The sequence below is a fragment of the Paroedura picta genome, chromosome 3 (genome assembly GCF_049243985.1).
Source record: "Paroedura picta isolate Pp20150507F chromosome 3, Ppicta_v3.0, whole genome shotgun sequence".
Lineage (NCBI taxonomy): Eukaryota > Metazoa > Chordata > Lepidosauria > Squamata > Gekkonidae > Paroedura > Paroedura picta.
In genome coordinates, this window is record NC_135371.1 from 22,167,189 (window position 1) to 22,192,991 (window position 25,803).

General features: G+C 42.5%; 1 protein-coding gene across 29 annotated transcripts in view; it reads right to left on the reverse strand.

Annotated features, from left to right (window-relative positions):
* Window positions 1-261: 261 nt before the first annotated feature.
* MAGI1 (membrane associated guanylate kinase, WW and PDZ domain containing 1) overlaps window positions 262-25,803 on the reverse strand; it is a 566,279-nt gene continuing 540,737 nt past the window's right edge. For 14 of the 29 annotated variants that reach the window (XM_077325070.1, XM_077325078.1, XM_077325089.1 and 11 more), the window contains 6 exons: window positions 18,693-18,896; window positions 10,699-10,789; window positions 10,499-10,559; window positions 9,389-9,535; window positions 6,135-6,273; window positions 262-1,901 (listed from right to left, as the gene is read on the reverse strand). In XM_077325070.1, coding sequence (XP_077181185.1) covers window positions 1,141-1,901; window positions 6,135-6,273; window positions 9,389-9,535; window positions 10,499-10,559; window positions 10,699-10,789; window positions 18,693-18,896 — 1,403 coding nt within the window. In that variant the 3' untranslated portion in view covers window positions 262-1,140. Of the gene's footprint in view, window positions 1,902-3,309; window positions 3,399-6,134; window positions 6,274-9,388; window positions 9,536-10,498; window positions 10,560-10,698; window positions 10,790-18,692; window positions 18,897-25,803 lie in introns of all 29 variants that reach the window. The other 15 variants (XM_077325090.1, XM_077325094.1, XM_077325077.1 and 12 more) reach the window with 5 other exon arrangements.

The window sequence follows — 25,803 nt, forward strand, 5'->3', positions numbered from 1 at the left end:
AAACAAAACAAAAAACCCACACCTCAGAAACTTGTATTGGTGTTTTCCATTCTTTACAATTAAAAGTACAGCATAAACCCAGGCTTTCCAGACACTGCTTCTTTTTTCTTTCATCTCAAGTAAGAATGGGGTGGTAAACGAAAAACAGCCCCTCCCCTGCACCCCCCCCCCAAAAAAAAGAAGTATAGAGAGGCAGATCCAATTTGGCAATAATAATAATTAGTCTGACGTGACCTCATTTTCTGAAAGGAGCATTTGTTCCCCCAAAATGCATATTGAGCAAGGAACCAAAATTAACATCCGCTTCCTTTCAAAGCAGACAAACGACAGCATTTGGATTCCAGTTTCATCCACATAGTCCTAAAAGTGGAACACGAGCCACACAGGTGCTGCCTTTACAAAACATGGTTTAATGTTGCAGAGATGAACAAACTGGATGGCCTATCCCTTGCATGACACAAGACACCATGGAGACCCGTCCTCATCCTTGCTTCCTTTTAAAGGAGACCCCGAAGTCCTCACTGTTCATGGAACAAACTATAAATTCCTTAATACCTGGGTGCTGGGTGGACTTGTATAAATATCCTTCATCCCAATAGAAGAAGTTAATATTGGCAAGACATTCCTAATTTGTAAAGGAAAGAACCCACCCCCTTTTACAGTAGTTCTCAGTTTTTAACTGAAACATCTCCCCACCCGCCCTTCCTTCAACTGATCCTAGAGAAAATCCTATACGCATCACAGTAGTGAATCATAATTTGAACAAATCAATGCAATTGGTCATATTTTTTTCACCACTGGTGTTTTGCTCTCCAAATATCTAATGATAACAAAGCAACTAAATAATCAATAGGAATGATGCTAATTATGATTACTCATTATGGAAGAACATAATTATAATCTTTCAGGTTGAACATTTGGCAAGTTTCTTTTTTTTAACAAATACACTAGAAAATACTTTAATGTTGTTTATACATTAGGCTCAACTCTCTGTACATATGATCAGATTTTATTTGGATTTTTGCTCTTGGAGGCATTAAGACATGAGGAACTAAAATGGATTCGGGTTTGCTACCTTCCTTCTTATGAACTCTGAATGCTGGGAAAGGCCACAATAGTATCATAGGCCTACAAAGCCCATTAGATACTGAGGTCGGTACTGCACTCTTTGTAGGGTCTCCTTCTTTGCTCAAGGGATTGCCTATTATTTTTAGCGGTATCGTATTTTAGAGTGCGTTCTTCCTTCTCCCTGAAGCCAATTTTGTCATCCCTATTCCTTTTATCAGGAGACCTCTCTCTTCTCCGTTCTGGGGTCCGCTCTCTCCTCCTGTCAGTTGACTTTGCCCTCCTTTCGGAGGGTGAGCTCTCTCTCTTCCTGTCTGGTGATCTCCTTTGATCCATCAGCCTCTCGAGGGACCGTCTCCTTCTGCTGGGTGAGCCATCCTTCCTGCGGGTTGGAGACCGTTCTCTTCGTCTCCCAGGAGAAAAGTCTCTCCTCTTCTCGTGCCGTTCCCTTCTCTCTAAAGTATTATCAGCACTCCTTGTCCCTTCCCTCCTCTTTTCCGGAGATTTCCGTTTCTGTCCGTTGATCATCACCACTCTGTCTGGTGGCCGGTCTCGCCTCCCTTCTGGTGACTTGTCTTTCTTCCTGCCTGCTGTGCTATTGCTGTTTTTAGAAGTTCCGTTCCAAGTGTGGTGTTCATTGGATTGTCTGCTAAACTCTTTGCTGCCTTTTGGGTCCTTAAAATATATCCTCTTGTCTCCATGTTGTGATGATTTGTGAAGATCTGGTGGATAGCTGGGCTCCAATGATGAGTGTTGTCGTCTGTCGGATGGCATGTTTTTCACTTCCGATACGTTTTGTGAACCTGCGGCTGGACTGTTCCTGTCACTGCTGGGGTCTGAAAGAAAGACAATAACAGAATGTTTGGTACCCATAGCTTCAATTCGGTGTGTGACACCAGTCATTCATTCCTCAGATTTCATTAGTGACAAAAACAAACAACGGTTAAGCAGTCAGTAGGAGACTAACCGAAGCTTACGTTAATTTTAGTGTAACAGCAAAGGCTGAGAGCTAGAGATTAGTATCGGTGCTTGTCCTCACTATGCCCATCTTAGGCCAGATACTGGTCCTCTCAGCATCACGAGTGTGAGAATTTTAAAGTTTTCCAGGTTAAAGTGAAAATATTTTAGAATTAACACCTCCAAATTCTTCTTTTCAATTCCTGTTGTACCTTCATCATTAAAGTTGCACGGAGCGGGGAGGGGAGATTTCATCTTGCAAAGGATGTCTTTCACACCTAACTTTTTTCCTATGTGGCACAAAACAACGTCACTCCATGTTTCGGTGATATTCTAACATCACAATGTTTTAGTTCCCCTTTTTCCAAATAGCAAGCATACTTCTCAAACCAAATTTGTTTCAGGACATTTAGAGAGTGTGTTGAGGAGAATTTTGGTTTTGCCACAATGATTCAACTTAAACACACACAATGCGGGGGAATGGGTGGCAGATGGGCATGACCTGATCATATCAAAGCAATGGAAAGCTGTGCGGAATGGATCTTTTAAGAATACTTAAATCTTTCTTCTTGCCACAGAGACAGATGGCATATGCTGAAAGATTTGTGATTGGCAAATTGAGAAGCAATGATTCTGTGCTGTGATTCTGTACAGTATATTAAATACTGTATATCATTTGCAATGGATGATATTACAAAAATGGCAGAAGTTTGCAGGTTGTTTTGAGAGGGAAAAGAATGTCATTCTTTGGTCTGTTTTCCACATGTGGATACATTTAAAGATTTTTTAAATCTAATCAGAACTTAATGGTGTTTTTAAGTAAATTAAGATAACCTTGAGGACAATAGCTCAAGCTACACTAGCTCCTCTCTTTCTCATACTACACGCTTAATATCACAAGATGTCTCCCCCGACGGAGCCTCTTTTCTTGATAAACTGGATTAGTTTAGGTTTTGTGCAGGCCATCATTTTGCGGATTACTATGTGGAAATAATATAGCAGTTTCATGTTTCAAAAAATGGACAAGATGGAGGACCACTTTCTCTTCTTCCATAGAAAGTACTTTTGGCTTCTTGTGGCCTGTTGTAAGATTTAAAGAGACAGAGACAGAGAGGGGGAAAGAGAGAAAGAAAAGAGACCATGTTGCTTAACGTACTTACAATTGAAGGAACTGCAGGGTGCTCAGAATGAATTGCCGTATATACAAAAGGGATAGCAAAGCGGAAAGCAATGTGAGAGAATTAGGCCACAGCACAGAAACACCTAAAATTGATTTTAGCTACAAACCGTAGTTTGATTATGGCCCATAAGGTAGAAGCAAGACTCCCCGAGCTTGTCATTTCTCATACATGCAGCGATATTAGGAGGTATCATCGCTGAGGAAGGAAGAGCCCGGCACCAAGAAAAGTAGAAGAAAGAGAAAGAGAAAAGTAGAATGTTTAGATACCCTATAACAAAGAGGAAAGAAAAAAACCCTTCATATTTTATCTTAGAATAAAGAAAAGTTTATTTTTTTCCAGACAGGATTGTCTAGGCATCACCCAAATATAAGGCTGCAGACACAGCAGTTGTAAAGCAATTCATTGTCATCCATCATGTACAAAAGGTGATTAGTTAACCCAGACAACTAAAGCACCCATTCTGAGGGTGGGGGGGAGGGAGGGAAGGAGGGAGCAGAACGACATAACTGGAACAGTCAACACAGAATGTGAGAGGAAAAAACAGTTAACAGTAAACAGTGACGAAAAGAAGCCCACCAAAGACCACGACATTAAAAATAAGTACAAAAATCATTACAAAAATATACAGCCTCGTTAGAGAAGCGCGTTCCAATCGAGTCAGAAAAATATTGGAACCTAACATTATTTCCGAAGCAACTTGTTAGTGATCACGGTGAGAGTTATCCAAGAAGCAAAGCCCCCAATGTCACAAAACGGATAGCAGCAGTGCAACCCCCCCCCCACCCCCAACCCTTCGCTTGAAAATGGAATCGGTTACATGATCAAAAAGTTACTGGCAGCCAAAAAATATAGATATATAAATAAATTAAAAAGAGAAAAAGAAACAAAGAAGCCGCCCCATCCCCACGCCCCAGTGCTGGATAATCATCCTCAGTGCAACAGACATTCTTGGAGATGTGAAGCACTTTTGTTTTGTTTTTTTTAAACAGGGTATATTTATGATGTTTAGCATATGGTACAATACTTTACAGGCGCAAAGAGCATAGGAAAAGACAGAGTAGAAAGAACGTTACACAAGTTCAGTTCTGCGGAAAGACGGTCAACTGTACAACCAAAGTGTAAACAACAGTCGTTTAAAATAATTAAAGAGTGTAAAAACTGATTTTAGCGCGGGGCCTGGCCTGAATATTCGGTCCAGTGCGAAGTTTTAAGAGGGATTAAAAATAAAAACAGAGCAACCTGCCCAAAGAAATTAATATTTCTGTATTATCACTACTATACTAGCAGGGACTGGAGTCATGAGCTAACAAGTGTGAGGTCGTTTAGTGAAGATCTATTGGTCTGGGCTATGTTTACAGTAAGGCCTTCTCTAAATTGTGCCATCAAATCTGCCTTGCATTCCTTGACAAAACCATTCCCTGTAAATTGAACTACACTGCCCCATTCGCTGTTTACCTCAAAGATTTTTCTCTGACAAGCTTTGGGAGAACAGTAGAAAGAACCCATTTTTGTGCTGACCATCCCCCCCTCCCCCCCGACCACGTCAAAGTCAACCTAAGCTGACCTTTCTCCGATGGTTTTACATCTTGTGAACCGTTCAATACAGGTCCAGATCAAAACTCCCCATTGACAAGTTCTACATTTTAAGGACTAATTGAACTGACATCTAGCCATGAATACAGTCATTCAAAAGACTAGTTCATCTTGCTACAGACTTATGGAGAAAAGTCAGCCAATTTCAACATGCAATACCCTTAATTAAAGCATGCTTCCCTATGCCTTTAGGGAAAGCAGCAACAATAGCAGCAGAGTGTGGCATCCCCCAATCTCTCTTTCAGTTGTAGGAGACACAGAAAAGGAGATTGGTGGGGACCTTTGTTATGTTCCCTACTAGGATAAAACAAGGAACATTGTTAGAATGTTATCCCAAATATGGGGAAGCATAAAGGACATCTGTTCAATCATGTGCTTATATCTCATAACTGGCTGGAAACCAATTACAGTTGGGAAAAGCCCTACATCTAGGGCATACTTTTGAACAATTATCTCAAATAAATAAGACATAATAATATTATATACATTACCAAGCCACCCCAACCCCTACCTACTCAACTCATATAATGGTGGACAAAAGGGTGTTTTTTCTTTGTTTTTTTTAAATGCTGACCTTGTCTTCCCTTGGCAGGCAAGTAAAATGTGATCTTGGGTCATAAATACTGGGAATGGCCCTTTGAATTTGCTCATAGCTTACACAGTCATAAATAAACATACATCCTAAAGGGTAAGGGAGACGGCAGGAGAGGGGGAGGGTGCAACTATATATATATATATTTTGTATTGCATACTTTTAAAAAATAAATTTATAAATATTTACATAAATATAAGGGGACAGTAAGAGCCCAGACACCATCTTGGAATTCATGCCTATAGATACAAACAACAGCCAAGGACAAAAGCCCAACAAAGGCTACAGCTTCAGAATGGTTAACACAGGATTTCTGCATTGATCAGAAGAACAAGAGAACAATTCATCCGCTGAGAAACAGTTTGGCACAGTTCAATAAACATTCCTCGTTTGGTCAGACAGGACAGTAGGGTGTGTATGTGTGGGTTTTTTGTGGGTTTTTTTGTCTCTAAGTTTTTGCCCCCTCTGATCACCAAAAAAAATACTGCTTTGAAGATGATCTTGCCTGTACACTGTGCCCCCAAGAGTCCATAGTAGCAAGCAAAGGATGAAAATGTGTAGAGAAAATTCAGCACAAGCGAGGCAATAAACCATTTGTTGCCAAGGTTGGTAAGACACTGGTGAAAAAGGAGAAGAAGAGAGAAAAAAAAAAGAGAAAAAGGAATCCCCGCTTCAGATCTTGAGACATATCATTCATGGAGTGATGCCAGGAGGAAGGAAAGGAATGTTTTCATAGTTTGACCCACCATATTCTGGTACAGAACCATCTCCACGTTTAAGAAAGAGGCGAACTTTGCGGCCACCGTTTTTAATCAGTTCTATGGCCCGGGCATGCTTCATGTTCTTTGTAGTTTCTCCATTGATCTCCAGGATTTCATCACCAATCTATTAGGAAATAAGGAAAGAATTCCTCATTAAAGCAAAACTATGTGGGAAAGTAAATGTATAAAGATGAAAGGTAGGTAGACTGGGTAAATAAGTACCCAAATCTTATTTATTTAAATTATGCATAGATCTGCCTTTCTTCTGAACAACTCAGAAACCAAAGCAAGTAAGCAATATAGACTACAGCGAAAGTTTGTACAATCCAGGGTTAAAACATTCATTAAAACAGTAAATATAAAATAAATATACCCAAGTAGCAAAATATCCCCCTTTTGTCATCTTTGGACTTCCCCTAAAGCTCTCAAGAACAATTGAGTTTTACAGTCTCATCAGAAAGTCAGGTGGATAGAAGCCCCCCGGACATCCTCTGGAAGGCTGTTTCACAAGCTTTGGAGCCAAAGGCAAATTTTCAAACTACTTTAAACTACACCTCTAGTAAAATCACTTTTGCCAGAACAGAATTAAAACTCATTCAAATGTTCAGGTAGGAACATTGCATAGTCCTTTACATTGGCTGTATCACATCAAAATGCACATGGAAATTCTTGTTTAGAAGGCTTGCCATGACAAACCTCCATGACTGTGAAAAGAAGACTAAACTAAGAGGTGACTGAATAGAAGAAGAAGAGGAAGAGTTGGTTCTTATATGCCGCTTTTCTCTACGGCCTATTATGCACAAAGTGGAAGGTCCACATTTGGGGTGGAATGGCAGCGGCTAAAATCACCAATTATGCATGCTGCAGGCATCGGGTGCAGAGTCAACATATGCCGCAGAAAAAGCTGCGTTAGCGAAATGTGGAAGAAAGGTGAATGTAAGCCACTTTGAGCCACGTAGGCCTATTATGCACGGCCACTGAAACGGCGGCATGGAGAATGCGGAGAAGGAAGAAGCGAAGCAAACCGTTAACTCACAGGACGGAATGCAACGGCGGCAAAACCCAGAGCAGCCGATTATGCACGCGGCCAATCCGGAGCCACTTCTGGTTGGGCCCTGGTAGCCCAGGAAGCTCCACTTTGGCCCATTATGCACGGAGTGAAAAGTCCACATTCGGGGTGGAATGGCGGCGGCTAAAATCACCAATTATGCACACCGCGGGCGGCAACCGGGCGCAGAGTCAATGTATGCCGCCGAAAAAGCCACGTTAGCAAGATGTGGAAGAAAGTGGAGCTTCCTGGGACCAGGGCGCAACCAGAAAGTGGCTCCGGAGTATCCGCGTGCATAATCGGATATTCTGGGTTTTGCCGCCATTGTGTTCCGTCCCGTGCGTAATCGGTTTGCTTCACTTCTTCCTCCTCCTCGTTCTCCATGCCGCTGTTTCAGCAGCCGTGCATAATAGGCCTTTCCTTTCCTCTCCCCACAACGGACACCCTGTAAGGTAGGTGAGGCTGAGAGAGCCCTGATATCACTGCTCGGTCACAAAAGCTTTATCAGTGCTGTGGCGAGCCCAAGGCTACCCAACTGGATGCATGTGGAGGAGGAACGGGGAATCAGACACGGCTCACAAGAATGGAAGTCCACACTCCTAACCACTACACCAAGCTGGCTCTCTCCAACATTCCAATTTGAACCTGCAGTTTCCAAGCAGATGTTTTTTGCGTCCCAGTGGAAACATTCAAAATATGTGACCATTTATACCAAAAGGATGCCAAATGGAAAACCACATCCAAGAATGATTAGGTCCATGAACACTTCACCTACACATGAACATTCACTATCCTCAGACCTAAGTAGGGTTTTATTACTCTAACACAGCACTCTGGTACAATTTGTCAGCAGCAAAACTTGCCTTCTCTGAGAAATGCTTTATTACAGTGCTTTGTGCCTGAAAAAACCAACTCCAAAGTTCATTTTGAATGGCACAGGTGTTTGGTATTACAGCATCTCTCATGGCATTCTCCAGGAAATTGCACTTCTGACCTCACAGTTTCTAATATTTCATTTCTAAGCATAGAAAACTTTCTCAAATCCCATCTTCTGGTTATACGATATATTTTCTTTCCTCTTCTAGCTGCAATGGCCATTTTTTAAAACTCATGTTTCTTCCCTGAGGCAGAGGCATGAAGAGGAAGAGCTGAGGCAATTCTGATCACCCTTTGGAAAGGGGGCAACAAGACGTTGCTGACCAGAGAAGTGTAGCTGGTACAGGTTCATGAAGGGCTTTGAAACATATTAACTGAGCATGGAAACAAACAAGTAATTACTGCACCTGTCCCAAAATTGGCATAACATATGTAAAAGGCAAGCCACTGCATTGCATACTACTCCAGAATGCTGTACTTGAAACTTTGGTCTGACCCAGTAGCGCATTTTTAATGTTCATAAAACGTAACACATTTGAAAAATCACATTCCATAAAATGATCGTAATCCATTCCATATATTCAAATTTAACATCATGTAAAGTCCTACGAAACCTTTAACTCATGACTAGGATCAATGCGACAAAGATTACAGAATTAGGCCACTGGTATTCTGCAACCAGTCACAGGACAGGCATGACCTTGATTTGGCTCAAGGACACTGCAGACCAGATCACATTAGGAAGACCGTCACTAAAGAGAGTTCCTGAGGTTCTCCACAGGCCACATGACAAGTTGTTCTCAAAATTCAAGGCTATCATGTTAGCTGGTATTTGGGAGGGGCAGTTACATAAATCCAAATATGAATGAATGAATGAATGAATGAATGAATGAATGAATGAATGAATGAATGAATTTTGGGGGTGACATAATACCACGAAAGTATATACGGGGGTGGGGAGGGGAGAGATGAAATCATCCCGCTGACAAATGTATGCACTTGTGGCTGGTTCTTGGTCTTTCACTTCTAAATACAGCAGTTTATTTACTAATATCATACTAATATATCATAACCTATTAAGGAACACTGAAGAGTTTGGGGAGAACTGTATGTAGACTGAGCAGCACAATCTGCTCGACTCTCATGGCCTTATCTAAGTACATAAGCAACGATCATCCATCTTGTCCTTGAACCAAGAATGAGCACTGGCTGAAAACTGGAGACAGATATTGGCGTCAATACAATATGTTTAAAATTGGGGCTTTTTTTAAAGCAATATTTGAAAAATTCTTCCATTTAAAATGGTCAGACATACCCTCATTTTTCCACATCTCTCTGCAGGACCATCCTCTGCTAACCGCAACACGTAGAGATCCATGTTATATTCTCGGCCACCTCGCAGGCTAAAGCCAAAACCTTTGGCTCCCCTTTCAAGTTCAACTGTGTAAAAATCCTGGTCCGGCTGGAGTGGGGGAAGGGGGAGCAAAAGAAGAAGACATTAGTAGCTGATGTCTTTCAACCCTAAAAACTGCTTTTCAAATCAATGTGACAAATACATAAACCCGGGTTTCCCACTTATTCTTCAAGAAGCCTAGTTAAGAAGACAAAATCATGATCACCTTCGAAGACATCCTTTAGTATTCACGGTCACCAAGTCTTCTTCTTGCCAGAGTAACAGACGATGTACAGCTATAGAGTCCCGTTTTATAATTATTCCCGTGTTATTTATTTATTGACATAAAGACTAACTAACAAAAATAGAAAATGTATACAGCCTTTATCTTTTCCTCTTGCGAGCCAGCAACAGAATTGCTCTCGTTTCTATGGTAATTGCCAGCAGGAGAGGTCACAGATGTGTGAAGCAGGAACAGGCAACGCAAAAGGAACAATGACACCTATAGCATGGATAACTGGAGAACCCGTTGGCAGAATCCTTTTCTACACCACTGTCTTACCTTCTCAGTGTACAGCAGAGGTAGTCAAACTGCGGCCCTCCAGATGTCCATGGACTACAATTCCCATGAGCCCCTGCCAGCATTTGCTGGCAGGATATCATGGGAATTGTAGTCCATGGACATCTGGAGGACCGCAGTTTGTCTACCCCTGCTGTACAGTCTGGAACACAGCTTATTTCCAGGACTAGCCTGAAACAATATAGGCCTATAAATGCCCTGTAAATATTATGTTCACAAAGTATTAGCTGCTTTTGATTTTACTGATAACAGCTGTCTACAATAAAACGTCTCTCAAACTGGGGCATCACCACGAGCTACTTGGTGATTTATCAGGCATCATATCTCAAACAAACAGGAGGAAGAAGGAGCAGAACCCCCACTGCACATGCTCCCTCTTGAAAGTAAGCTGCAAACCGTGGGCTAAAACGGCAAGCAGCATGAATGGAAATCATTTGAAAAGCGTTCCTTACCTGGGTTGCTGGGGGTGGCTTGAAATCGAACTGAGACTCCTGTTTTGGTTTTGTGTTGTTCCTGTTCGGTTGAGAAAGGGATGGGGGGAAGGAGGGCAAGAAGCAGGAGGAAAAAATAGAACATTCAGTTTTACTTGGAATGAAAGTAGCTGGAAAAGTTAACACAGTCTGGGGGGGGGGGGGGGGAAACACCAGCTGACCTGGTCTCCTGTGGCATTTGCTGGGGAGTATGCGTGGTTGTAATTGTAGCAATTTTTTCTGCATTGGTCAATAAAGTAGCATTGGAGGACTCTGCAAAATGAAACAATATTCTTTGTGAGGCCGACTGCTCCTGTAATCAGTTAGCATCCCATTCAAAGGTATCAAATACATTTTCAAACAACATTAACACCCAGGAGGGTTTTGATCTAGCCCACATTTTCAAAAGTCAATATCCGAAAGGGGGCCACATGAGTAAAGTATTTAATTACCTGTACTGGTACAGTGATTGCCTGCACACCTTTATCAAGTGAGGAAAGCTTATGAAATAACATGTCTATGAAAGTAAGTTAAGCTGGCATTTCTCCTTTTCCCACAGTAGCTGTCAAGGCACAATGGCATGGAACAACAATTCTAGATACCCGGACAATATGTTGCCTTGATAGCCCCTTGTAGTTTAGGATTTCCTTCACTTGTTTCCTTGCTCTCCACATCCCTATCTTCTTTAAGCACAATTTGTATCACAACAATTTTTCATTATTCTTTTTTAAAAGAACAGAACAGAATATTTATACTCCATGGATGCAGGGGGAAAACTCGAGACAATACAACGTATCAAAGAATTGTATCTTTCATTTGTACATTGATATATAGTTTAAGTAGAAATGGCAAACGCTTAATTTCTAGAAATAAGATCTAACTCCTAATGAAGTCTCAAGCAAATATCCACAAATTTTGATATTTAAGGGGGAATATTTAATCAAAGAAATTATAGTGAAAATATTAATGTTGTCAGACAATGTCAATGTTGCTCAGCATGCTTCCATGTTTTGGGCTACAGCTGTTGTTCGGCATAGTTTCACCTCTGGACGTGAAGCCTGTCTTCATTTGTTCACAACACCCATCCGCCCTGATTGGCCATGATTGCCCCTTTAATTTTATTTATATGCTTCTGTGATATCACCATGCCAGCTGCAGTAATGCCATTGACAAAAATCACAGATTGTAATCAATCTGATTAAACATTGCGAAGTGTAAATGAGTCAAGGACAGAAAGGGCAAAGAGATACTATATTGAAATAATACACATATTTTGCAACACCAGTCAAACATCCCTAAACACAATAAAACAGAATCAGAGTCCAGTAGCACCTTTAAGACCAACAGAGATTTATTCAAGGCGTGAGCTTTCGAGTGCAAGCACTCTTCCTCAGACTAAGTTGTTCTCAAAATTCAAGAAGAAGAGTGCTTGCACTCGAAAGCTCACACCTTGAATAAATCTTTGTTGGTCTTAAAGGTGCCACTGGACTCTGATTTTGTTTTATTGTGCTGCTTCAGACCAACACAGCTACCCACTTGGATCTATCCCAAAAAACAGAAGACTCTTCTCAACATTTTTTTAAAATTGGCATGAAACAAGGAAAGCAGTTTTGGCTGGGCTCCTAATCTGAATCACTTTTTTGATTTAAAACAAAATCATTTAAAATGTTCCTATCCCGTAGTCTTGGTTAAAAAGGCAAGAGTTGGCTTACGACAAGATACTATATCAGAGGTGGCTAAACTGTGTCTCTCCAGATGTTAGTGGACTACAATTCCCATGAGCCCCTACCAGCAGGGACAATTTGCAGGGGATCATGGGAATTGTAGTCCATGGACATCCAGAAATACACAGTTTGGCCACCCTTGGACTATATGAGTATTGGATTAGGACCAACGGAGTTTGGGTTGGCAGCTTAGCGAGGATATGATTCCACAGAGTTCTCCCACCAAAGCTGCTATACGTCTCCAGGGAAACTGATCCCTGTAGTCTAGAGCAGTAGTCCCCAACCTTTTTATCACCGGGGACCGGTCAACACTTGACAGTTTTACTGAGGCCCAGGAGGGGTAGTCTTTTGCTGAGGGGCTTCACTGCTGCCACCAGAGCCCCTGCTCCACTTGCTTTCCCCCCTGGCACCCCTGACTTCCCGCCACCCGCTGGGGGGTGCTGTCAGCAGCAACTGCGCAGTGCCACGGCGAGGGGGAGCCCCAGCCATGGCGGCTACTGAGGAGCACCAAAGATGAACCGGCGGCAGAGTCGCAGGACAGATCCTGAGGCAGCAGCCGGGGAGGACGAGGAGGAGCCGCAGCCCGGTACCGACAGATCCATGGACCGGTCCCGGTCCCTGGACCGGGAGCTGGGGATCACTGGTCTAGAGATCAGCTTTAATTCTGGGAGATCTCTATGCCCCACCTGGAGTTTGGCAACCCTAATCTCAGGATTCTGTCTCAACAAGCATAGCACCATGTCATATTAAGGTTTGATGGTCATAACTGCAAGCCACAGTTTGTGCAAACTGTAGTTTGTTGATATATTTCAGTCATGGTGTGTTTATGAATATTGCATAGAAGATGAAGCCTCATACTAGTGCTAACTTCATGCTGTTATTATCCCTCAGTGTATACGGCACTTTATCAAGTTGGAAAGGTGGGTTTTAGGAGGGATTTTAAGGCACTGAGAGAATTGGTATCACATAGGTTTTCTCTGAGGCAGTTGCACACCAGTGAGCACAAAAGAGAGAGATGGCAAAGTCATTTGAGGAAGAAGGAATCCTTTGAATGGCAGAGGATGGTGGAGCTGAAGGAAGAGAGGTCAAAGACACAGAAGAAAAGGATGTGAGAACAGAAAGATAAAAGGGAAGGTGAATGTAATGGAGGCCTTTGATGGTAAGAAAGATGCCTGAGGGAACCCCAACAGAGAGGCAAAGCAGAAGAAAAGCTTTGCCTACGGAAACAATAAATGAGTGATTAGATAGGTAGGAAGAGAAGCAGCTGAGAACAGAGTTATGAAAACCGAAGGTGTGAAGGGACTCAAGCATGAGAGAATGATCAGCAGTATCAAAGATGGCAGAAAGGTCAAAGAGGGCAAGGAAAGAATAGAGACCACTGGCTCAGCAGTGGGGTTTTTAAAAAATAAAGGCAGTTTTAACTCAGAAAGAAAACTATTTATTGCTCCTGAAGAATGGGCTTCACTCTTTGTGCCATTTTTCCACTCTGAAACTACCCAGGGACCACTACTTGCAAATGCAAGAACAGAGGACAACCCACAATTTATGTGGGATAACTCTGACACATGATGGGAATCCCAGACCAATGTGAGAGGAAGTCTGTAATGTGAGAGGAGGTCTGCCCTCTTCTCAGCCCACTGAAGGATGATTCAGAAGGGTGTAATCTAGGAATCCTTGAACACCTGCTGGCTGACATTACGCTTGCCAGTTTGGTGGTCAGTTAGCTAATCAATTGACACTTCATAAATCTGTTTGCAATCGGCTTGTGACTATCCAACAACCATCACAATCCAAACTAAGAGTCAGTAGAGAATCAGGTTTTAAGCCCAACCTCCAAACCTCTCATTAGATCCAGCAAGGCAATGACTTAGCAACAATTTTGTGAGGGAATTCCCATTTGACAGCCTTTCAAGGAGTTCATCAGGAGACAAACTCACACGTGTGTTTGATAGTTGACAATATGTTCAGCCATCAAACATATTAGCTACTAAACCTGCAGCATCCCTAGGGTATCTCTGCTTAGGACTTCACTGTAAACATTCTAGAATGAATTTCTTCAAAATATTTATGTTTCAGTTTTCCTATTAATAATGTAGTGGCTCGCAACTTTAAAAACAAAATTCTACAAGAAAAAAAAATAGTTGGCAACCACTGGCATCCAAAGAGCTACTATGGATTAGTAGCAGGAGGGTCAGGTTAGCTCCTAGAGGGTCCAGGGTCAAATCTCCATTTTGCCACAAAGCTTGTTTGGTGACCTTGAGCCAGATATTCATGAAAACTAACCTACTTCACAGGTTTGCCGTAAGAACAAATCTGAGGAGGGGAAACACACTTTAAGCTGTTCTGAATTCCCCGGAGAAATGTCAAGAAAAATAAAATAAATAAAAGCAATAAGCGAAATCACACCCCCCCCCCCCAACAAAGTAAATATATTTTTTTGACAATAACAAGGATGGCCAGTTAATGCCTCCAGACAAGATTTTTGTAGCAAGGGCCCTAGCTCCAGTTTAACCTCAGAAGACAGGGGCTCTCAAAGCAGAGTTTTCAGTGAGTATCTAAGCTCATTTCCATATGGGGTATCTGCCCTAAATGCTAGTGGTGCTTTTGTACATTTCATTGGGTTTCTGTAGCTTTTCACACATCTTTCCCAAGGCTGCTTTGCGGCAAAGTTCCTACAGCAGCCCTGTATGTATGACTGTAGCAAAGCCGCTTCCTTTCAAAACCTATCACAAACTGGTGTACAAGCTGAAGCATGGTCAAAGATGGCTTGCACCACGGTTTGGGATTCAAAGCCAAGACTGGGCTCAGGTTGTAAACCTGCCCTTTTAAGGGCGAGGGGTATACAGTATGGCACAGGCTGATTGCCACTTTTGGTCAGCTGAGCCCCTAAAGACAGCAGTACTACTGTGATTGGTTTGACTTTCAGCTTATGGTCTTTCACCGAGCACCATTTATTTATTTGGATCACATTTATTTATCTATTTTTTAAAAATTTATTCTGGGATTTATATTCCACCCTAAATTTAGGAGCCCAGTACAATCCCTATAAAAGTTAAAATTGATTCAAATTAATAACTAACCGTTTACATTACAATTCTATAAATCAAAATAATAAATCAACAAAGTTGTTGTTGTTGTTATGTGCGAAGTCGTGTCCGACCCATTGCGACCCCATGGACAATGATCCTCCAGGCCTTCCTGTCCTCTACCATTCCCCGGAGTCCATTTAAGTTTGCACCTACTGCTTCAGTGACTCCATCCAGCCACCTCATTCTCTGTCGTCCCCTTCTTTTGCCCTCGATCGCTCCCAGCATTAGGCTCTTCTCCAGGGAGTCCTTCCTTCTCATGAGGTGGCCAAAGTATTTGAGTTTCATCTTCAGGATCTGGCCTTCTAAAGAGCAGTCAGGGTTGATCTCCTCTAGGACTGACCAGTTTGTTCGCCTTGCAGTCCAAGGGACTCGCAAGAGTCTTCTCCAGCACCAGAGTTCAAAAGCCTCAATTCTTTGACGCTCGGCCTTCCTTATGGTCCAACTTTCGCAGCCATACATTGCAACTGGGAATACCATAGCCTTGACTAAACGCACTTTTGTTGGCAGGGTGATGTCTCTGCTTTTTAGGATGCTCTCTAGATTTCCCATAGCTTTCCTCCCCAGGAGCAAGCGTCTTTTAATTTCTTTGCTGCAGTCCCCATCTGCAGTGATCTTGGAGCCGAGGAAAATAAAATCTCTCACTATCTCCATTTCTTCCCCATCTATTTGCCATGAATTGAGAGGGCCGGATGCCATGATCTTTGTTTTCTTGATGTTGAGTTTCAAGCCAACTTTTGCACTCTCCTCCTTCACCCGCGTCAGCAGGCTCTTTAGTTCCTCTTCACTAAAATCTACCATAGTGTTTTCTTCATGGAGATGGGGGAGGGGGGTCATTCAGGAACTGAAGTTCAGAGTCTCAGCTTGGTAGGGGTCAGGCAGAGAAGCCAAACTGAGTTAGATGTTATTGCTGGCCTCAACCATAGGCCTGACGGAACAGCTCTCTGTTTCAGGCCCTGTGGAACTATTGATAGTCCCACAGGACTCCGATGTCATCTGACAGAGCATTCCACTAGGCCGGGGCCAGGGCCAATTTAATCTCCCTAGGACTGGGGCCCCTTAAAAGATGTATGTCGCTTGACAGTAGCATTCTTTTGGGGACATACTGGGAGAGAAACAGAAATCTTCTGTTTCCTATGGGTGTTATCATCCTTGAAGAAAGAATGATGCAGGGCAGATATTGGGGGCAGAGCTGAAACTCCACATTGCCATCATCTGGAAAATGCAAAACGTGACAAGACTGGAGTCCCACCATCTGGCCTGCATAGGCAGTCCAGAAGAATACAGTAGTTGATGATCCCAAAGATGCTAAGAAGAGTTGTAGAATGAATAGGGCCACCCTTCCCTTGTCCTTTGCCCAGCACAGGGTACTAAACACAGTCAACCAAGTGAGGGCTAATAGAAGTAGTCACCAAATCAGACTGAAACAAATATTGAAAATACATAGTGTTTGGAACTAAAATGCCATTACCTCCTTGAGGACTTCGATTTACACCTGGTTGAGAGATGGCTCAAGCGCCAGGATGCAGAGAATGTTTCTTTAAGAAAGGTGTAATGAACTCATACTTCAAGAGGACTAGGATCCACCCACTCAAAAGAGCGGTATTTGCTTCCTGATGCCCAGCAAGGCCCTTTAGCATGACAACGTCACCAAGAATGGCAAGGATCGAGGAAATGGGTGATAATCTGCGGCTGCCCAAGCACCATGTTTAAATTTCATTCATACAAAAAAGAGAACTTAGAGATATGCCTGGCATGTTAAACTGACTGCAAATTGACATGGCAGTATTTTTCTACGCTAATATAATTGTGCAGTAATGTTGCGGAGTCTTCCAATAATGATTGTTGTCAACATTCACGAGGCACTGCTTCTTCCCTTATTCTCTATCATTGTAGTCTTTAGGAGCAAGCAAAAGTCATCCCTGCATTATGCTACTCACACACCAAGCTGAGCAGTGAAGCACTTTGAGACACAACTGGAACACAACTATGGAAGCTTCTAAGACAGAGGTCCCAGAGCCGAATGTGGCTCAGTACAGAAGCAAATATGGCTGTTTAAAGGACTAAAGGATTTCTTAGATATGCTTTAAAGAAGGGAAAACAGGCAACTGGCTGGCCACTGTAGGAAATTAGGACCTCTGGCCTGATCCACCAGGTCTTTTCTTCCACTCTTAAATGATTGGGGTAAACAGTTGCCAGTACTTCGGGCAAGAAACATGCAAAGATTTATGCCACTGTATGAAAACAATTGTACAAGGTACTTATTGTGTATGTCATTTCCTATGGACACACAAGAACCAGTGTTTGGGTTGCGGCAACTTTATAGACTGTGTCAATTTATCAGTAATGTTACGTTTTATAGTTTCAGTTATGCAGATGATGGGTTCTCTTATACTTTTTTATTTTGCTCTGAATTTTGATATAGTTTGGATCTAATCATGAAAGGTGGCTGATCCCAGTTCTGATCTTAATTCGAGAGGGTTTGCTGACCCCCAGTTCTATTGTAATAATTCCAGAGGGGCAGTCTTCACGCCCTGCGGGATTCCCTCCCTTGTGCATATGCAGGAAGTGGTGGGGCATGCCATGCATATTCGGTCATAAATACACATATCAATTGAGAAGCCTCACTAGAAACTGGTTTTATAAGGTCAAATCGTCCAAGGTATACAGTACTGTATCAAGATGATACAGGTTGTGGGAATGCTAAGAAATGTGTACATGGCTGGAGCTATACTTCAATGATCCCAAAAATATGCCATATTCATGACACTGGTAGAGCTGATGGTGCTTTCATAGCATCATATGGCTGCGGTGTACCAGTGCTTTAATGGTGCAGCATTCAAACCCAAATCCTACATCCTCAGCTGTGCATCTAAAACCTAAATGCTGACGTATGCCTGGCAACTCTCTGAAAAGCAGAACCCAGAAAACTTGCAGACACCTAAGGGAACATAGATAGGAGAACCCTAAAACAAAACAAAACAAAAGCAAGTGGGAGTATCTATTCTATTCTGAACACACAAGTACAGAGCATTCATCTGAGAATGCAGTGGTCACTCTGTGGACCTAGCTTGGTAATTTGCCTTCAGTTTCTCAGCTCTTACAGGCGCCATTTTACAGGAACTTTTCTCCGAACCGATAGCATCTCCCCCCCTTAGCCCCATGCGAGTGTTGATATAGTTACAGAGAAGTAAAACATAGTAAGAAGGTAGAATGTTAACAGAGGAGTCTCCTTCACAATATGCCCAATGCTTTTGTGCTTCTCAGAAGTCAATACTTGTAAGAGGGAGCAGCTCAGAGCGACTCAAAAGGACCATTCAAAAAGCAATCATCACTTGGGAGAAATAGATAGAATGTATACTTTACCATCCCCTGGAATAATGCGCAGAGTAACTGTATTCCCGGCTTCTTTAATTAGGTTGACGATGTCCGAATGTGATTTGTTGGTGATGGAGCATCCGTTAACGGCCAGTATCCGGTCCCCCACTTTCAGCTTCCCACAGCGGTCTGCTGGGCTCCCCTCAATAATCCGACCTATTTTGTGAGGCATGGCCACACATGCATTGCCTGCTTTTGCATTGATATTGTGATTTTTTTTTGTTTGTTTGGCGCGGGTGCATTTTTAAAAATTGTTTTATATACGTTGGGAACATGGTGAAGGGGGAAAGGAAAAAAAGGGTTGAAAAGGGAAAGAGAAGGTTAAGGGTTAATTAATTAATGCATCAAGCAAAAGTTATTAAAGGATAGCATTGCTGCCAGTGTTCAAAACATTGGCAATTGACTTGGCGAGCAGAAATTAGAACTCGCAACCCGGTTATTCTCTATGGCTCCTTCGGTAATCCATCTGCACACTTACAGTTTTTTCTCCTGTTAATTTGGCTCAGAACTGCACAAATGGGCTGCAGCAGTGCTCCGCAGTCCTCAAAATAAAATCAGACAAGATTTGGACTTCCAACCTGAAACCACTAGAAGGGAATGCAACCCTTTTTTTACTTTCTTTTGTTTGTAATAACGTCTTAGCCAGTAGTTTTGCGCTTCTGCCAATGTTTTGTTCTTTCTCCATTTTGAAAGAGTTCTATTCCTACTAAGGAATAAGAGTATAGTCCCCCCCCCCTAAAATCCACTGTGATCCTTTCTATTAATGAACACACCATGGGTAAAAATGATAAGGAACTGGAGGGTTTTTCCAACAGGAACAAAGGAACTGTCTGAGGCTTGGAGCAGAGCCACTAAAGGCAGAACAGAACTAGATTGTGTGGTTTTCCAGGACTGTTCACCTTGAAGCCATTTGATAACTCTTCCCTGTTTGCGATCTCTAGCAAGACAAATGGGTCTCAAATAGCTCAAGTGTCTCAAACCCGACAAAGCTCCAATTAGCACCCTGACGGTACCCTGGTAAGCAGACTTACAACCAGGATTGCATTGTGAATCTGCTTAGATTCATCTATCTGTAAATCCCACTGACTGCCTTGAAGCTCAACTCAAGACAACTCAAGACAAGAAAAGAGCTAGTGATCTAGGATTAATGCAATCTCTCTCCTGCCATCATCATCACTACTTCATCACTACTTCATGTCACGGAGCCGCCACGCTTGCGTCTGTTTTTGGTCAATTAAAAAGCTGCAGCCAAGAAATAAATAATTTACTTAATCCAGTTAATTCTTCATTTCTTTGCTGCAGCTTTTAATTCATCAAAAATGGACACAACCACTGACATTGAGTGGTGTAGGTGGTGGCCATTGTATCTCCTGACAATGGGCCATGTTCAGGATCCTAAACTGTATCGTGTTTATAGCAAGCAATCTGTTTTTTTCATTCTTTAGGCACAATGTGGCTGCATTCTAAGGGCCATCAATCCTTATAGTGGTGCTTAACTCCAACTGAAATCCATAGGCTATAAAAGCATTCAGCGTTGACTGGCTTATGTCCCTGGCTGCATTCATTCTCACAATGACCCTGGAGCATGCTGTTATATCTTAATTTATTATCAACTTAAATTTCCATCTCTCTTTCCAGTTCCTTCATGGTTACTGAACTCAGCCATCCAGAAGAAACTCTGAGGGATTCCCAGTAATGCTGCGGCTGAGGTGAGGATCCAAAGTATCTCATTTCTTATATATATAATGAATCACATTGTGCCACCAAAACTATATAGCATGCATTGAAAGGGAACGGCAAGGCTGTGGCAAATGAGGGATTGTGAGAATTAGTTAAAACCAGTGTGACAAAAGGAAGTTTAAAAGGTCGCACATGAGTGGTGTAGGTGGTGGCCATTGTCCACAAGAGCCTCTTGTGGCGCAGAGTGGTAAGGCAGCAGATACGCAGTCTGAAAGCTCTGCCCATGAGGCAGGGAGTTCGATCCCAGCAGCCAGCTCAAGGTTGAGTCAGCCTTCCATCCTTCTGAGGTCGGTAAAATGAGTACCCAGCTTGCTGGGGGGTAAACGGTCATGACTGGGGAAGGCACTGGCAACCCTGTATTGAGTCTGCCATGAAAACGCTACCTTTATCTATCTAGAAAATCCCAATGAATGTTGGAAATACATGTGAGAAACTGGAACATATCCTTGTGGCATGGCTGACTTTTTCTTGTGTGGATAATAAACTCATAATATTGTTTAAAAAATACACCAAGATCTTCATTAAACTTGTTGACAAAGAGGCTGGGTATACTTATAAGACAGAGGAAATTAAAAAATGTTGGGACACTGTAATAGTGAGCAAAGAGCACTCTTATGCTATATGTATCAGCCATTAATAGATAAAACGTACATTAAAATGAACAGCATTTTGCAGATGTTCATCTGTTCACACAAACTGGGAAACTGCCAGTGGTGTATTTGGGGAGACTGAGGGTCTCTGCAGTGCACCTGATCTGCAAAGCTGCTGTCTTATATGCATGAGGCAATGTATAGATTTTTCATGCAATTACAGCTTCCATCCTTATGAATGGAATGTTTGTTTCACTTACAGGGAATCTCCCTTCTCGGTGGTCCTAGCATGGGGCAGTCTCCATGTATCTCCCTTGCTGATCATTCTGCAGAAAGGTGGCTTCCTGGAAAACAATCTCCTCTATTCATAAGGAGAATGTGTGTCTGTGTGGGGAGAGTCTCACAGATTAGTGAAAACCCACTAGGACGGCTTGAAGCTGTTTACCCCATGGCCTCAAATCCCATAGTCCCAATCCAGGGCTGTGGGAGGAGAAGAACACAGATATAAGAGGAAAGAGGGGAGAAAGAGAAGCAACTAGAGCAGGGATTCCTAAATTGTAAATGGAGCTCAGTCAACAGCTCCTTACTGCCTAGTCAGTGACCCTGCCTGCCTCCGGGGAAGAACTATTTCTAATATGTGGAGTCTGACGCACCCTGGACCACCGGAGAATCCTGTGGAATGTACAGCTCACACACACTGCTGATGGACCCCAGTTCATGTAAACAGAAAGTCTACAGAGGGCTAATATACATGAGAGCCTGAAAATATAGCATGATGTAGCACAGCGGCTAAGCCACTGAGCAATAACATGAGAAGCTTTTGATTCCTATTTCATCTCAGCCACAGACTCACTAGGTCTCAGTGCCCCCATCAATGATAGGGGGATACTAACAGTCCTATACTGTAGGGCTATGGTTTCCATTACGGTGGCTATATACATGAAACTCTGCATACACTGAAAGAGCAACACAAATGCCGAATATTATTAGTAATACTTCCTCCCCGCCTTTTGCTATCCAGTTGCGACTGACTTAGGGTTGACCTTGTAGGATTTTCAAGGCATGAGGCATTCAGAGGTGGCTTCCCATTGCCTGCCTCCACATCATGACCCTGGTATTCCTTGGAGGTCTCCCATCCAAATGCTAGCCAGGGCTGACTCTGTTCTGCTTCTAAGATCAGACAATATCAGGCTATCCTGACTATCCAGGTCAGGGCATTACTACAACATACTAAACATTATTATTATATGACTTTTAAACTATTTAAAGTAGAGTGAGTACAGTTTAGGGAAGGCACTGTTTTGAGTTTGGTCCTGCAGTTTCTAACACATCTATTTTTAAAATCCTTTCTCTTAAACATTTTTAATTTAACAAGTGAGACATAATTTATGAACTATACCAAACGGATCATAACCGTTAATGGGCTCCACTGGCCAGACCCAGCTAGCCTGTATGAATGGCTATTTGTAAACCAAGGAAATGGGGAGGATCGCCTTCAACAGGACAGACCCACAGCACTCCATTTTGCCCTTCTGGATTTCTACGTTGCAGGCTGCTGCTCCTGCTGTGTTTTATCAGGCCAAGACTGACTGAGCTTCTCTCCTCACATCCCTTCCATTATTTTACTCCAGTATAACTCTTGCTTGGCTCAGCTCTAATTTGGTTCCAACTTCTGCCCTCAGCTTTCTTCTCGAACCCATCTTTTGGTCTTGAACTCCAAGTTCAAACTGAACGCGATGTGAGATTCCGAACTCTCTTTCTAACAAGATTTTGTCTTCGGTTCCATCTTTCTAATCCCCAGATTTGTTCTATATTCACCCTGCTTAGTTTCCTCAACACTTCCCGATGGTGTGAAGCCATAGGGAGAATAGGATTGGGGACCAACCTTGGTTAATTCACTAACCTACCTCACAGGTTTGTTGGGATGATAAAATGGTGGGGACACACTTTGTATGGTACCCTGAGGTACTTTGGGGAAGGTTGGGGTACAAAGAAAGCTGGCACAACAGATCTGATGACTTGGTACATGGTTATAATGATCATTTCAGCATTATTCTAAGACACAACAGTTATCCATTTATCCCAGGATCCACGTCTATCATCACATTTATTAGTAGTTTTAGACATATGTACGTGTGTGACGGTTTCAGAAAGATCACAGCAAAGGAAGAGTTAAAAAATGGCAAGGTATAAGAATGCTCACTCACCACTGGAAGGTAAGGTGACTGACAGAATGGACTGTTATGCATCTTACAGTGGTGAGCATGGCACACAGACTATCTCACATGAGATGAGGTTTTAGCCGTTCAAGTTCCTTCTGAACATAATCCGTGTAATGGAGGACTCCTTCCTTGGTATACAACAATTTTGACCTGGCGTCTCCACAAGGCTATCTACCTAACAACTAATGTAAAGGGAAACTCTATGGTACGAGGCAAGCACTGTGTAGCCAAGGGCAAGCGTCTCATGCAGTATGTGGGGGTAAGAGAAGTTTTCATGGGGAACAGGGAGGAGAAAAAAAACACAACCCAAGTCAAAACATCTATTTGCTTTCACGGAGTACATATTTTTCTAGCTGCAAGCAGTTCATCATACAAGCTTCTTTCAAAAATGAACACGTTCACCATCTTATACTCAAACAGAATTTGACAAGCAGAACCATTATAATGCTCTTCTTTAAGAGGCCATTCCCATCCGTGTCACAACACTTCATTAAAGCCTTCACACGCGCGTTTTTGTGTGGGAAGTATGTAGATTGGAAGCCAGGGACGGTCAAGGCAGGCTTTTTTTTCTCCCTATTATGGTCTCTTGCACCTACGATTCAAAAGCAATTGGATCGGCCTTGGCTGGTTTAATGACTGCACCTTGCTTCATTATCTGCAAATATGGCCTCTTAATAGCTATCGTTGGAAGGCAGAGTGGGACTCCTTTAGGATCAAACCGATATTGTAAGTTCCAATTGCACTTTCCTCTTCTCTGAGAATTGCTGGAGGATACAAGCCCTTTACCACTCCTCAGTTCTAAACGGATCCTTTTGGGGAGAAAGTGTACCTTTCTTCCCCTCTTATGATCTAATTACAAATTACTGCCGTTATAATCCACAGCTGTAGACATTTATGTTGCGAATAGGAAGTTGGGAGATGAGATGCCCATTGCCGATTCATTTTAAAACCCGTGATAAAAAAGCCCTGGATTTAGCAAGTTCAAATCAGAGTCAGAGGGACTGAAAAACCCTCTCTAATGCAACTCGGTGATTGTTTTGGAATAGGCTTATCCAGATTTAGACTTAAACCATGATACTCTTAATAACTGTGGAGCTAAAAACCTTTCCTGTTTCTTTTTCCTTCTGTAGCCATGGTCTTATTTGCTTGCCTAATTGGGACAAAACAAAAATAAGTACAATCGTTGATTGAAGGCTGAGTTTACTGGAACGACATCTCCTCTGATATTGGAAGGGCCAATCCCAAATCAACAGGGCTCGATGCATTTGACACATCAACAGCTTTCAGGGGATAGACTTGATATACAAATAATGCAGCTGTAGACAAAATACTAGGCCATGTCATCAAATCTGATGTCTTTCTTGAAGAAGTGCCCTATGCACTTGCCACACTGAGTCCAGCAATTTCCATGGTTCTGCCATGTATAATTGTAGCAAGTGGGGCAAGAACCTTTAAAAATGGGATACTAGCCGTTTGAAATACTTATACAAGCAAATACGTTGAAATGCTTAATAGCCTGTCCTTGCTGGGAATTGGCCTGTGTTACTACCGGCTGCTACAGCTTGAGCTAAATGGTGCTTCCCAAACACTCAAAGGTCTTATGATGCTGAAGGCATTACAGATACCGAGAATGGGTCACACAGGTATCAGAGGCAGCATTCACTCCATCACTGAAGACCCTAGTAATTCACACATTTCAAAACATCTAAGCATGTGCATGTCTCCTAAGAGTCTGGAATGAACAGAATACAGCTGTTTGCCTTTGTGGCCGGGGCTGGATGTGGCCATCACATGTAACCAATCATATAGCAGTTGCCCTGGCTACCAGTTGGCTTCTTAAGTCAGTTCAAGGTAATGGCTTCATCCTTCAAAGCATTCCATATCTTGAGACCCTCTACAATCTGGAGGACCACTTCTCTCCACATGAGCCTGGGTGTGGAAAGTGGCAACAATATGTAGCTAACTTATAGCAAATCTGTCAGACAAGAGACGTAAGGGGTAATTTACTACTGCCCACCTCTCCAGACCCTGGACTTCCTTGGTGGTCTCCCATCTAAGTGACTAACCATGGCTGCCCCCTGCTTACCATCTACTACTGGGATAGTCTGGGAGCAAAAAAACTCTTTAAAAAAAGTAAAGGAGGCAAGTGCAGTGACTGGATTCTGGAGGAACAGCAAAATCCACCTGCCTTCAAAATGGGCTTTTAAACTTTAATGGGACAGGTGAGTTATTTTCGTGCTAAGTGTTCTAATCCTTCACTTGTATCATTTCATTCATTGTCTAATTTTTAATCAGGCTATTTTAACATGTCTTTAAGCAGGTTATTAATATGATTTCAGACTTTTGCGGCTTTGAATACATTTGAAGGTATTCCCTGCATTCAGCACCAGTGTTTTTAAGGCACCTCCTTGGCCACTCCTGCAGTTACCATGTACCAAGGAAGGCCACTTGCTTATAGGCACACAATGGCTCTGCCATTTGAACCAAGACCCCAGAGGCAACAACCCACCCGAAGTCTGATTCCTCCATTAGACAGATTAATGAATC